The sequence below is a fragment of the Colossoma macropomum genome, unplaced genomic scaffold, assembly GCF_904425465.1.
Source record: "Colossoma macropomum unplaced genomic scaffold, Colossoma_macropomum, whole genome shotgun sequence".
Taxonomy (NCBI): domain Eukaryota; kingdom Metazoa; phylum Chordata; class Actinopteri; order Characiformes; family Serrasalmidae; genus Colossoma; species Colossoma macropomum.
In genome coordinates this window covers 8118638-8130171 of record NW_023494794.1, presented here as the reverse complement: position 1 = coordinate 8130171, position 11534 = coordinate 8118638, and the positions used below count along the sequence as shown (strand labels likewise).

Genomic DNA, 11534 nt, shown 5'->3' with positions numbered 1-11534 from the left:
AGTGTTGATGGACTTTTGTTTTTTTGCACCTGGTTTGTTTGCTAAAGTCTGCACCAAAGTTAGATTTTTTGTGACATTGTACGTTTTTCATTTGGTTTGTTTGGTTTTATGTTGCAACAACTAAAGTGAAATAAATACATAAATACATAAAATTGGTCATAAGTGTGGTTGGGAGATAATCGCTCAGTTATTTTCATGTTTGCCTTTATTATTATCTTTATCATTATCTTTTAACTTTCAAAACCCAGATCAATCCCTTATATACACATTCTTGATGTACACCGATCAGGCATACATTTTGACCGCCTCCTTGTTTCTACGCTCATTGTCCATTTTATCAGCTCCACTTACTATATAGGTGCACTTTGTAGTTCTACAGTTACAGACTGTAGTCCATCTGTTTCTCTGCGTACTTTGTTAGCCCCCTTTTACCCTGTTCTTCAGTGGTCAGGACCCCCATGGACCCTCACAGAGCAGGTACTATTTAGGTGGTGGATTATTCTCAGCACTGCAGTAACACTGAGGTGGTGGTGGTGTGTTAGTGTGTGTTGCGCTGGTACGAGTGGATCAGACACAGCAGTGCTGCTGGAGTTTTTAAACACCTTAGTGTCACTGCTGAACTGAGAATAGTCCACCAACCAAAAATATACAGCCAACAGCGGCCTGTGGGCAGCGTCCTGTGACCACTGATGAAGGACTAGAGGATGACCGACACAAACTGTGCAGCAGCAGATGAGCTATCGTCTCTGACTGTACATCTACAAGGTGGACTGACAAGGTAGGAGTGTCTAATAGAGTGGACAGTGAGTGGACACAGTGTTTAAAAACTCCAGCAGCACTGCTGTGTCTGATCCACTCAGACCAGCACAACACACACTAACACACCACCACCATGTCAGTGTTACTGCAGTGCTGAGAATGACCCACTCTGGTGCATGTATTCAGACCCCTTGCTTTGACGCTTGAAATTTAGCTCCGGGGGCCTCCCAATTCTCTTGATCTTGATCTTTGAGATGTTTCTACACCTTGATTGGAGTCCCTCTGTGGTCAATTCAGTTGATTGGACATGATTTGGAAAGACACACCTGTCTATATAAGGTCTCACAGCTGACAATGCATATCAGAGCAAAAGCCTTAAGGAGGAAAGAAATGCCTGTAGAGCTCAGAGACAGGTTGTGTGGAGGCACAGATCTGGAGAAAGCTATAAAATGAATTCTTCTGCACTGAATGATCCCAAGAGCACAGTGGCCTCCATAATTCTTAAACAGAAGAAGTTTGGAACAACCAGCACTCTTCCTAGAGATGGCCACCCTACCAAGCTAAGTAATCAGGGGAAAAGAGCCTTGGTAAGAGAGGTGAGCAAAAACCTGATGGTCACTCTGGCTGAGCTCCAAAGAACCTGTGTGCAAATGGGAGAAACTTCCAGAAGGTCAACCATCACTGCAGCACTCCACCAGTCTGGGCTTTATGGCAGAGTGGCCAGACAGAAGCATCACGACCCTATTCTCTTTAGCACCTACTCACTAAATTTCCCCATCTTGTTCTCTAGGTTCCTACCTTAGAAATGGCACAGGGCCAAACTCCACTGTCCCTACATGAAGCAAAGAACATGAGATTGTAACCTAAGCCAATGCATGCATTTAACCTAAGATACTGGCCAGAAAACTCACCTGAGGAGACCCAAACATTTTGCTTTTTCTCTGTACCACGACCTTGAAGCAGCATCCTTTCAACGGTTCTCAGCCAGCCTCAACGCTTGGTTGGTCATCATGTGCACATGCTCTGCTTCCAGAAAACAACTATATAGTGTTCCATAGCCAGCATCTCACTATGGTTCAGACCTGAAATATCAGTCATTGTCCCTACACTTGAGCCAATGACCACCAGATGTAAAGAGAAATTAAAAGAAGGAAGCGTGACTTTACATGCAAAGGTGGTGTCGCTTTGATTTAGCACTGTCACATTATCCAGGTACTTTATACACTGATTTTTCATAATAATGATGATGAGTGTAAGCTTGGAGAGCCTGAGACCAGCTTTGGCATCACCACATCATTGACCCATTCATCTGTTTACTTAACACCTTTTAAATACTTCCTTACAAAAACAACACGAAATGGAAAATAGATTTTGACTTATCGATTTAGTGTTGTCTGTAGTTTTATTTAGACTGTGTCATTTTGGACATGCAAGAAACACAAATTCTTCAACTGAAAAAAGAAAGAACTTGTTCAATTGTCTGATAAAGCAAGTCCCCTGTGTTTACATTAAGGTTCTTACTTCTTTCTTTATACTAAAGTCCCAATATCTGTCATTTTACTCACATTTTGAAATGTCTACAACTGCACTGACATTTATTTACATAAGCATAACATATTAAAAGTCTGCAATTGATGGTTTTTCAGCACTGTAGTGAAATAAACATTCATCTTCAGTCAAGTAAATAATGAAGTTCCTGTATTAGAAGTGGTTCTACAGTAGAGGAGTACTTCTGTTTTGTTACTCTCTAACCAAGGAATTTTCAGTGAGTAGTGATAGTTTTAAAAATTGTAATTTTACATTTGAGACCCACTTGGAGATTTACTACAAACTAAAATACAATCTAGTTGGTTGTTAGGTATTTACAACAAACCATTAGTTGTGATTGAGCTTACAACCTTGTGGCATGCACCCATCCCCCGGGCCCTGATGACGACTCAAGAGCTGGCAGGAAGCCGAACTCCGAGTGAGGATGAAGCCCCGCGAGGACAGCGCAGAGAAGAGAACCGCAAGCGTGCGGGGGGGTGGCACGTGAGTCCCGAGCCCCGCCTCCTGGGTGGTGCCTCCGGTTCTGCAGCAGGGCCACATTAATTTCCCTGTTCGACCGGGCGGCCGAGCTGCGGAGTGGAGAAGGTGACAGGTAGGCGGAGCAACAAGCTCTCGTTCCTTCTCTTGGCCGTCATCATCATCATCATTCCCTCTCTGGTGGACGACATCCTCCTCCCGCCGTCACTGTGTCCCTCACCAGTGTTCGGGATTCTGGCCCCACCTTCCCGCCGGCTCTTGCGGCTGTCATCGGAGCCTGGGGGATGGGTGCACCGTACAAACCCATTATAAGAATTGTATGATTTGATTCTGCAGTGTTATTAATTGTAACCGGATTAGTAAGCTAAGTCACTGACATAAGGACTTTGGGGAATTTCAAGCTCTTTCTTGAGTAAAAGAGTCAGATTTTCATCGCAAAGAACATCAAACCTCCCAGTCATTTTAGCACTTGTCCCTTTTGACTTTTACAAGAGGAAGATGAGGAAGCCACTGAAAGTAGTGCGGAGGTCTGTGCCACCCCAGACCACGTAGTTTGCTGGGAGGCGGGTGTACACCACATCTCCTGCCGCCAGCTCCAGAGTGATTCCACTCGACACATGCTTAGCTATGCCATCGACTCCATTTTCACCCAAATGCAGCAGATACTGCCCATTTTTGTACAGATTCAGTCCCATGTTGTTGCTGGTGCTGCCATAGGAGCTGGCTGTAAATCGAATATAGTAGACCCCCGTGATTGGAGCTGTGAAGGCACCTGCAGCAAGACAGGAATTACAGGTTAACACAAGTTCAGCGAGTCAGTTAATCACTGAACTTTTGCCTGTCCTCTTACGTTGATGGTGATGATGAACTTTACCTGTATATGGGTTATAGGCACCTCCAATGTTTGTTAGGACTTTACTGTAGATCAGGTTAGTGTCAGCACTGAATGGGCCTTTCTGTTCAGCAGGTGGGCCTAAACCAGCAGAGAAAGCCACTTTTGGTCTATCTGAAATGCCAGAAGAGCCCTTTAGTTTTGTTACCCATCGGATTTTACTGTAGAAGCATGAATTTGCATTTACCTGCACTTTCGTTCTTTAGTTTGTCCACCTCTTTCTTCAAGGCTGACAGCTCACTTGCTTGTGCTTGGAACGAAAAAATAAAGTTCTAAAAAATCTATTAAATAGTGTTGAAATTGTGCGAAATCGTGCTAAATTATCTTTTTTTATGTATAAATACTCCCAATACAACACTGGGCCCCAAACGTAAGCCACTGAGGACATGATCACTGCCAACAAAGATCCAATCCCACCTTCACCACTTTACCACTCACCATCATCAATGATATGTTAGTAACACTTTCCATCAAGGGTTGCAAAACAAATTGAATTATGTTACTAAGTCACTGATTACCAATAACTGTTCATTAAGCATTAGTTATTATGTAATAACAGATTAAGTACTTAGTAATTAGTAATTGAGTATAATCTTAAACGATAGTTTGTCATTAGTTCATAAAATACTGTTACTAAGTCACTGATTACAGTTAACTGTTTATTAAGCATTAGCTATTACGTAGTAACTGATTAAGTTCTAAGTAATTATTAATTGAGTATAATGTTAACTGATATATTGTCATTAGTTCATAAATTACTCTGTTACTAAGTCGCTGATCAGTTAACTGTTCATTAAGCATGTTAATACATAGCAGCTGATTAAGTACTTAGTAATTCATGACTTTACCATGGTAACTGATAGTTTGTCATTAGTTCATAATTACTCAGTTACTAAGTCACTGATTAATTAACTGATTATTAAGCATTAGTTATTACATAGTAACTGATTAAGTACTTGGTAATTAGTAACTGAGTACATTAGTTCATACCTTACTCATTCACTGATAAGTGAACTTACATATACTTACTGTATACCAATACTTGTGCATTAGTCTCATTAATGATCTATTTACTAATCAACTGATTTATTCATCTTTATGAATCTACTGATCTACTTTACTTGAGGGGTCAGAAAAAATAGATAGCAATCAAAATTTCAGTACCTTTTTATGTCTCAAGGTTGCCTTCATAGCACTGCTAGTAGTGAAAATCATCACTTTGTTTAGTGAAACACAGATTAGTAATTAACAATAAAGTAACGGAACATGAGGAGTAATTAATGATCAAAACATAAAGGCAGGCTTGAGCTGAATATGTGGAGATTAATGAAAGTGTTCATGATAAATCAGTAGATTAAGTAACAGGTCATTATCAGGATTAAGTATTAGTAAGTTCTCATATTACTTTCTCAGTAGATCATTGTTTGTGTAATAAGTAACAGTTATACACAGTTATTGAGTAAGATATGAACTAATAGACTAAGTCAGTTAATAGCACACTCAATTACTAACTGCTAAGTTAACAATTCATCATAACTACAGCAGACAGTCTTTCAAAGCAGTCACAGACCTGCATTCTCTTTCCTCAGCTCTTCTATCACAGCTGCTTGCTGATTAACCAGGTCTTTCAGACTCTTCAGTTCTCCAGAGATGTCCAGTTGGATAAATGAACTGGACAAATCATCGGTCTCCCCGATACTGTCCTCTAAAAGACACACAAGCAGCAGCAGAGAAAAAACAGCAGATCTCATCATTTTTACCAAATGGTCCTTCAGGCAGGCTGTCTTCCATTGGTACTCATGCCAAAGCTCAGTGTGCTGGACTTTGGTCAGTTTTTTAGTCTAAGGGCTCAATGATTCAGCTAACAGGACCATTGAGAAACATAGTAACGTAACCTGTTTGCTTTGAGCCTGAAGGTTGTGGACATATAGATTTGTGCTGGCAAACATTCTATTGCAATCTACACCAACAGACTCAGTGAGGTAGAAAGAACAACTCAGGCCAAAGGTTAAGAGTATATGTCCGTCTAGTTTGACCGCATCTTCACTGCAGTGTTTGAGGAGAAACGTCAGCATGTTGTGACAAAAATAGAAATGAGGCACTCTTCAAAACAGTGCTCTGCCTCCAACGTCTGGTGTGGACAGTTCTGTTGATCACAACAGGAGTATTTTGTCATTGTTGCTCATTCACATTGCTAATTGTTGGGAAAAGATGATATTCAATATGCAATGTGCATAAAAATCCTCCTGCCTCAATCATTATTGATCATCCACATGTTAATGTCAGTAGTGAAATCCCCAAAAGCTATCACTGTCTCTCAGTAAAGCCAAGGCTATCAGCATTCCTCCTCACAGTCTGGGAGATTGTACTATGGATCTCCTTGCAGGCTCTGCCTAGTACAATTTATTCTCTTTCTGATATGGAAGCTGGAGTTATTGAGAATATATATGGGCAGCACTACAGCAAGGATTTATTTGTTTTTGCTCTTCTCCTACTTTGAATCATTTTTCCATAAAATATTGGTGGGGGGAGGGGGGGTGGTGTGGGGGTGTCTGTGTCCCTGTACAAGGTACAGAGGATGACATGCAGTTACTATAATATATATTTCCTCCCAACCATCTTGCTTCTACTCCCACTGAGACATACTTGGATAAATGGGCTTCTGTAGCTCTTATAATCTCGTATGGTCCAGAGCTGGAGATGAGTGGAAAACGTTCTTCAGTACTGCCAGTGGACACTACGAATACTTAGTGATGGGACTTAACGCTCCTTTCATCTTTTATGCTTTTGTGAATGAGACGCTATTTGATATGCTAAATCACTTTCTAGTTTGCTTATGTAGATGACATTCTCAGCTCCATCTAATTTTCAGGATGTACCCGTTTTTATGGTTCATCCAAATTTCAATAGCCCCTCATGCCCCTCTCGTCAAAGGTGGAGCTAGAAAATTATTATAAATGTTCTCTGGTGCTTTCCACACACTCATTGAGATTTTGTACCTGCTTGGCAATGTTAGGTTGTTGTGGATGCTTCTGAAGTAAGTGTTGGGGCAATTCTGTCTCAATAGTACAGTAAATAACCAAAGTTTCCTTGTGCATATTTCTCTAGGAAGCTGGCCGAGTGGAATCATGACATTGACAACAGCGATATGTGGTTGAAACTGGCAATGAAGGAGTGGTTGCTTGTCATTGTAACTGAACAACTTCCAAGACAGGAAAGGTGGTGCCTTTATACCTGTGTTTATATTTTGAACTTATTTTGTTTTCATGTCATCACTTTGGGAAACAATGATCTTTCCCAAAGTGATGATCTTAATCGAGACCAGCTTTGGTGGCATCGCAGACTTCTCTGGATGTATTTGGGATTTGAAAACCTCTCTGGTGGAAATGTGCAATTGCAATCAAGAGTAGTATATTTAGTAACATGCGTTGTGCTTTAGACCCCTGCCCTGAGCAGACAAACCTGATGTTTGAAAGAGAATTCAAAGAGAACTCAGTCAAAACTTGGTGAAGGATGCGTCTTCTGAGGATGTGAGTGAATTATCTACTGTTGTCATCGTATCCTCATCAGTATAATATTGATTTTGGACGTGAGACCTGAACACAGTCATAATATATGTACACTAACAAATTTAGAGTCAACAATTTAGTTATGTGATCTTTATAATTTCAGACATCCAGTATCCGAGAATGGGATGTGCAGGCCCAATTTACCACAATTCTCACTGTAACATTTAAGAATCTAAACAAAAGGGTAATTCGTTAAATATTAGAAAAAGTCAATGATTGGCTCACTCTGGCAATGTATTGAAAATGTTTAACCTCTTCAAAAGAGTAAATAAACTACCAGTATTGAAGAATGATATGTCAGTACGGTAGACAGGGGTCATTTTACAGATTTGGCCTGCCTCATTAATATCCAGGAATGTATCAACTGTCCATCAAGCAGGTCAAATGATTGGAAAGCTAGATTCATAGATTAGTACACAGTGTAGCTAATGTAATTATTGGGGTACAATTCCAAAGATCTTGCTCACAGGAGTCAATTTTCAGTGGAAGCAAGATCAAGCCTCTCAGCAATTTTATCTCTAGAACTTTGTTTCCATCACATGGGGAAGATGAGGAAGCCACTAAAACTAGTACGGAGCCCTGAATCATCCCAGACCACGTAGTTTGCTGGGAGGCGGGTGTACACCACATCTCCCGCCGCCAGCTCCAGAGTGACTCCACTCGAGACATGCTTAGTTACGCCATCTGTGCCAACTTCACCCAGATGCAGCAGATGCTGCTCGTTTTTGTACAGATTCAGTCCTATATTGTTGCTCTTGTTCCCATATATGCCTGATGTGAAGCGAATATAGTAGACCCCTCTGACGGGAGCTGTGAAGATGCCTGCAGTGAGAGATACACAGAAATGACAGGTTAGTGCCTCATGTTCACTTACCATCCACAAAGGAGACCTTAGACTAAAGCAAGTTTGAGAACTGCTGCCTTACATTGTTTGTATGAGTAGCTTTACCTGTGTATGGGTTGTAGGCACCTCCAACGTTTGTAAGGACTTGTTTGTAGATCAGAGTAGTATCAACATTAAATGGTCCTCTCTGTGCTGCGGGCAGGCCCAAACCAGCTGAGAAAGCCACCTTTTGCTTCCCTGTAAAGCCAGAAGAGAAGTGTAAACCTTAAAAATGCTACATACAATTCTTTCTAGCCTATTAACTCGGTAGACAAAAGCAAGTCTGATATTTAGAAACTCCAGTCCCAAAAGGCTGAATTCCTGCACAGTTTGCTGAGTCCTCTGCTCAAACACACTCAGCACCTAAATGATAAAGTTTATTAGATGTTTTAGGGAAATCAGCAGACTCTGCTGGACTCCAGCCCATTAGTTCCCCAGCCCTGCTGCAGCACAGGAACTACCCATGGGTCTGCAAAAGAAGAATGTTTCCAGACTGTCTTCATAACCTCCTATATGGTTTGACCCATTGGTTTTTAAGCTGGCAGTACGTTTCAAACGTTTCAAAGCAAAATTAATTGGTTTGTTCAAAACCGAGGCCTCCCCTGACTGTGACTGGACCACTGTATGAAGTGGGCTTCCAGCAGTGCTGAGACATACGCAGAGTTCTTTTTAAAGCTGAACTATGTAAGATTTGGGCATTTGGAGACCTCCCTGGTGGAAATGTGTAATTACACTCAATGTGCGGAAGAACAACATTTTGTAACATGGGTTGTGCTAGCCTTGGACACATCTCCTGAAGATGTGACTGAATTATCTACTATTGTCATCATATCTTCATCAGTGTAATGTTGATTTTCAGATAATTTGAGGCCTAAACATCGAGCTGGACCTTCTTTTCAATCCTGTTCATGTTGCATGAACCTGTGTATGATATTAATATGTAAAGACACGCACTATGGTGTGAACAGTCCCGAGCCGACGCCTCTGACTTTCAGTCTGTTTTTATCTGTTTTTCTCACTCAGTAATGCTACGTCTTCCAGTTTTACATGAAGTGTATACATGAATTTACATTTACCTGCACTCTTGTTCTTCAGATTCTCCAGCTCACTCTTCACAGCCGATAGTTGCTTGGAAAAAGATAATAATAAATAATAAATAAAAAGAAAAAATAAACAATAATAAATGACAAACAAATGCTTATTTTTAGCATCTATAGACGTGAATATACTGCAGTATTTTCTGGTATTTTGTTATGTCTCCAATTCCACCCGCTAGTTAGGACTCCCCCAATCACACGATGCTATCAACGCTAGGAGGGTGAAGGCTAGCACAGGCTTCCTCCGAGACCTGTGAAGCACCACCGCTTCTTTTCGAGCTGCCGCTCACGCAACGTCATTGGACAGCCGAACGCGCTCGGAGGAAAGCGCCAACCGCCAGATCTGTTACGTCAGCAAACAGACGCCTGCGCTGACTAGCATCGCGCTGAGTGATGGGGGGAGAAGGAGGGGCCATCCTACCCACCCAGAGAGAGCGAGGCCAATTGTGCTCTCTCGGACTCCCGGCTACGGATGGCTGTAGCATCACCAGGGATCGAACTCGCGATCTCCTGATGATAGGGCCAACGCTTAGACGGTTGCGCCACTCGGGAGCCAAGGATGGTATTTCTGTGTTGGTTTGAGTCACTCACATGCTTTCTGGCAAACTCCTAGCCCAATTTTGTATCATTTTCAGGATTATGCATCAACACATCTTGCACTATACTGTACTAAACTGAGAGCACTACATGCAGCAAATGATCACATTCCTTTAATTCTTACTAAAGCTTTGCATATAAATACAGAATAACCAACTGTTTTAAGTTGTTTTGCTTTTTTCCTTTAAATCACTGCATTTACTGCATAGCAGTAAGATGCAATTCCAGTACAGAATAAATTAAAATTCTTTGTTAAAGACTAAAGATTCGAATCACAGCCAGGAGACTCGAGACTTGCCTTGGATTCACATGAATCACATGTTGGCCAACATTTTTTTTGTACAGTGATTATACAAGCAAATTGTACTTAATTCAACTTAATCAAATGCAGTTTTTGGAATTCAGCCATTCAGATTCAACTGAATTTAATTGATGGAGAGGAGACCAAGACCATGCACTTCTAGTGAGTTCGGCTGGTCTCAGATCTCAAAACTAGTAGCAGAACTAGAACAGAAAGGCTCTACAAGCCATTCACATACCTGCATTCTCGTTCTGCATCTTCACCAACTCTGTCTTCATCTCTGCTAACGTTGTTGCTTGCTGATTAACCAGGTCTGTCAGACTCTTCAGTTCAGCAGAGATGTCCCGTTGGATAAATGAGCTGGACAAATCTTTGGTCTCCTGTGCCTGAGTGTCCCTGATACAGTCCGGTAAGACACACAAGAGCAGAAGCAAGGAAACAATGGCAGCTCTTGTCATTTTTACAGAACAGTTCTTCTGGCAGTGTCTTTCTCAGTGTGAAATGCTTGTATGTGGGTCTTGCCAAAGTTCGGTGTTGCTGGACTTTGGTGAGTTTTTAGTGATCGTTCAGCCAGCAGCACAAGGGAGGAACACAGCTATGCACCTAGTTTGCTTTGAGTCTAAAGGTTGTGGAAGGACAGATTTGTGCTCGCAAACATTGAAATGCAGTCTACATCAACAGAGTGCGACTGCAAGGATTGCAGGAACCAGACGCTGCTTTACACTGGCAAAAATGTCATCCTAGGCATGCGCGGGTAGACCCGGTGGTGGGTCTGTCCTCAGACAGAACAAATGTCCAGTTGGTTGGCGTGCATTACAATATGGCCATTCTTTAAGATCTATTTTGCCAGGAAAGGCTCAGTCTTGCCTTCACAGATATATATGAGGGCTAAAGGCAGAGATATAATATAACGGTAGAGAGTGAATTTTGGAGCTGGATCTCTGGCTGATGGAGGTCACAGATGGATGAAATCACTCTGTTTTCTGAGGGAAGAGCCTGATGAGTGATCTGATGTGTAAATCATGTTGCTGTTTTAACCCTTTTTTGGAATATGAAGGCCAAACAGCAGAGCAAAAATATCAGGATTTTGTCGCTGATTATGACAGGCCGGTTCTGCTGAGTGTTCTGATATGTGTTTTGCTAGAAAGCAGCTATGCACGTTGCCCGCAAAACTCAAGAACTTAAATATGTTAATATTGTTGCAAATTTTGTGAATTCAAACATTTCTGGCAAACCACTTTGTGTTATGCGAAGTATTGTTTCTCATAAGCTCATTTAACCATCTCAGGAACACCATCACCATTGTGTAGAGAGAAGCTAGTAAGTCAGAGAAAGTAGGGTGGCTGATAATGTGTTTAAATTATAGTCGACTTTTGCAACATCGACAGAATACATTCATATTCAGAGATAA

General features: G+C 41.4%; 1 protein-coding gene across 2 annotated transcripts; it reads right to left on the bottom strand.

Moving 5' to 3' along the window:
• Positions 1–2124: 2124 nt before the first annotated feature.
• LOC118814439 (complement C1q-like protein 4) lies at positions 2125–10760 on the bottom strand. 2 transcript variants are annotated; one of them, XM_036580048.1, is made up of 4 exons: positions 10362–10760; positions 3864–3926; positions 3659–3790; positions 2125–3556 (listed from the first exon to the last, which is right to left on the bottom strand). In XM_036580048.1, exons 1-4 carry the CDS (start codon positions 10579–10581, stop codon positions 3270–3272), a joined length of 702 nt encoding a protein of 233 aa, XP_036435941.1. In that variant the 5' UTR covers positions 10582–10760; the 3' UTR covers positions 2125–3269. The 2 variants fall into 2 exon arrangements, with proteins under 2 accessions (XP_036435941.1, XP_036435942.1); XM_036580049.1 differs by lacking the exon at positions 10362–10760 and adding an exon at positions 5247–6036.
• Between the last annotated feature and the right edge of the window lie 774 nt (positions 10761–11534).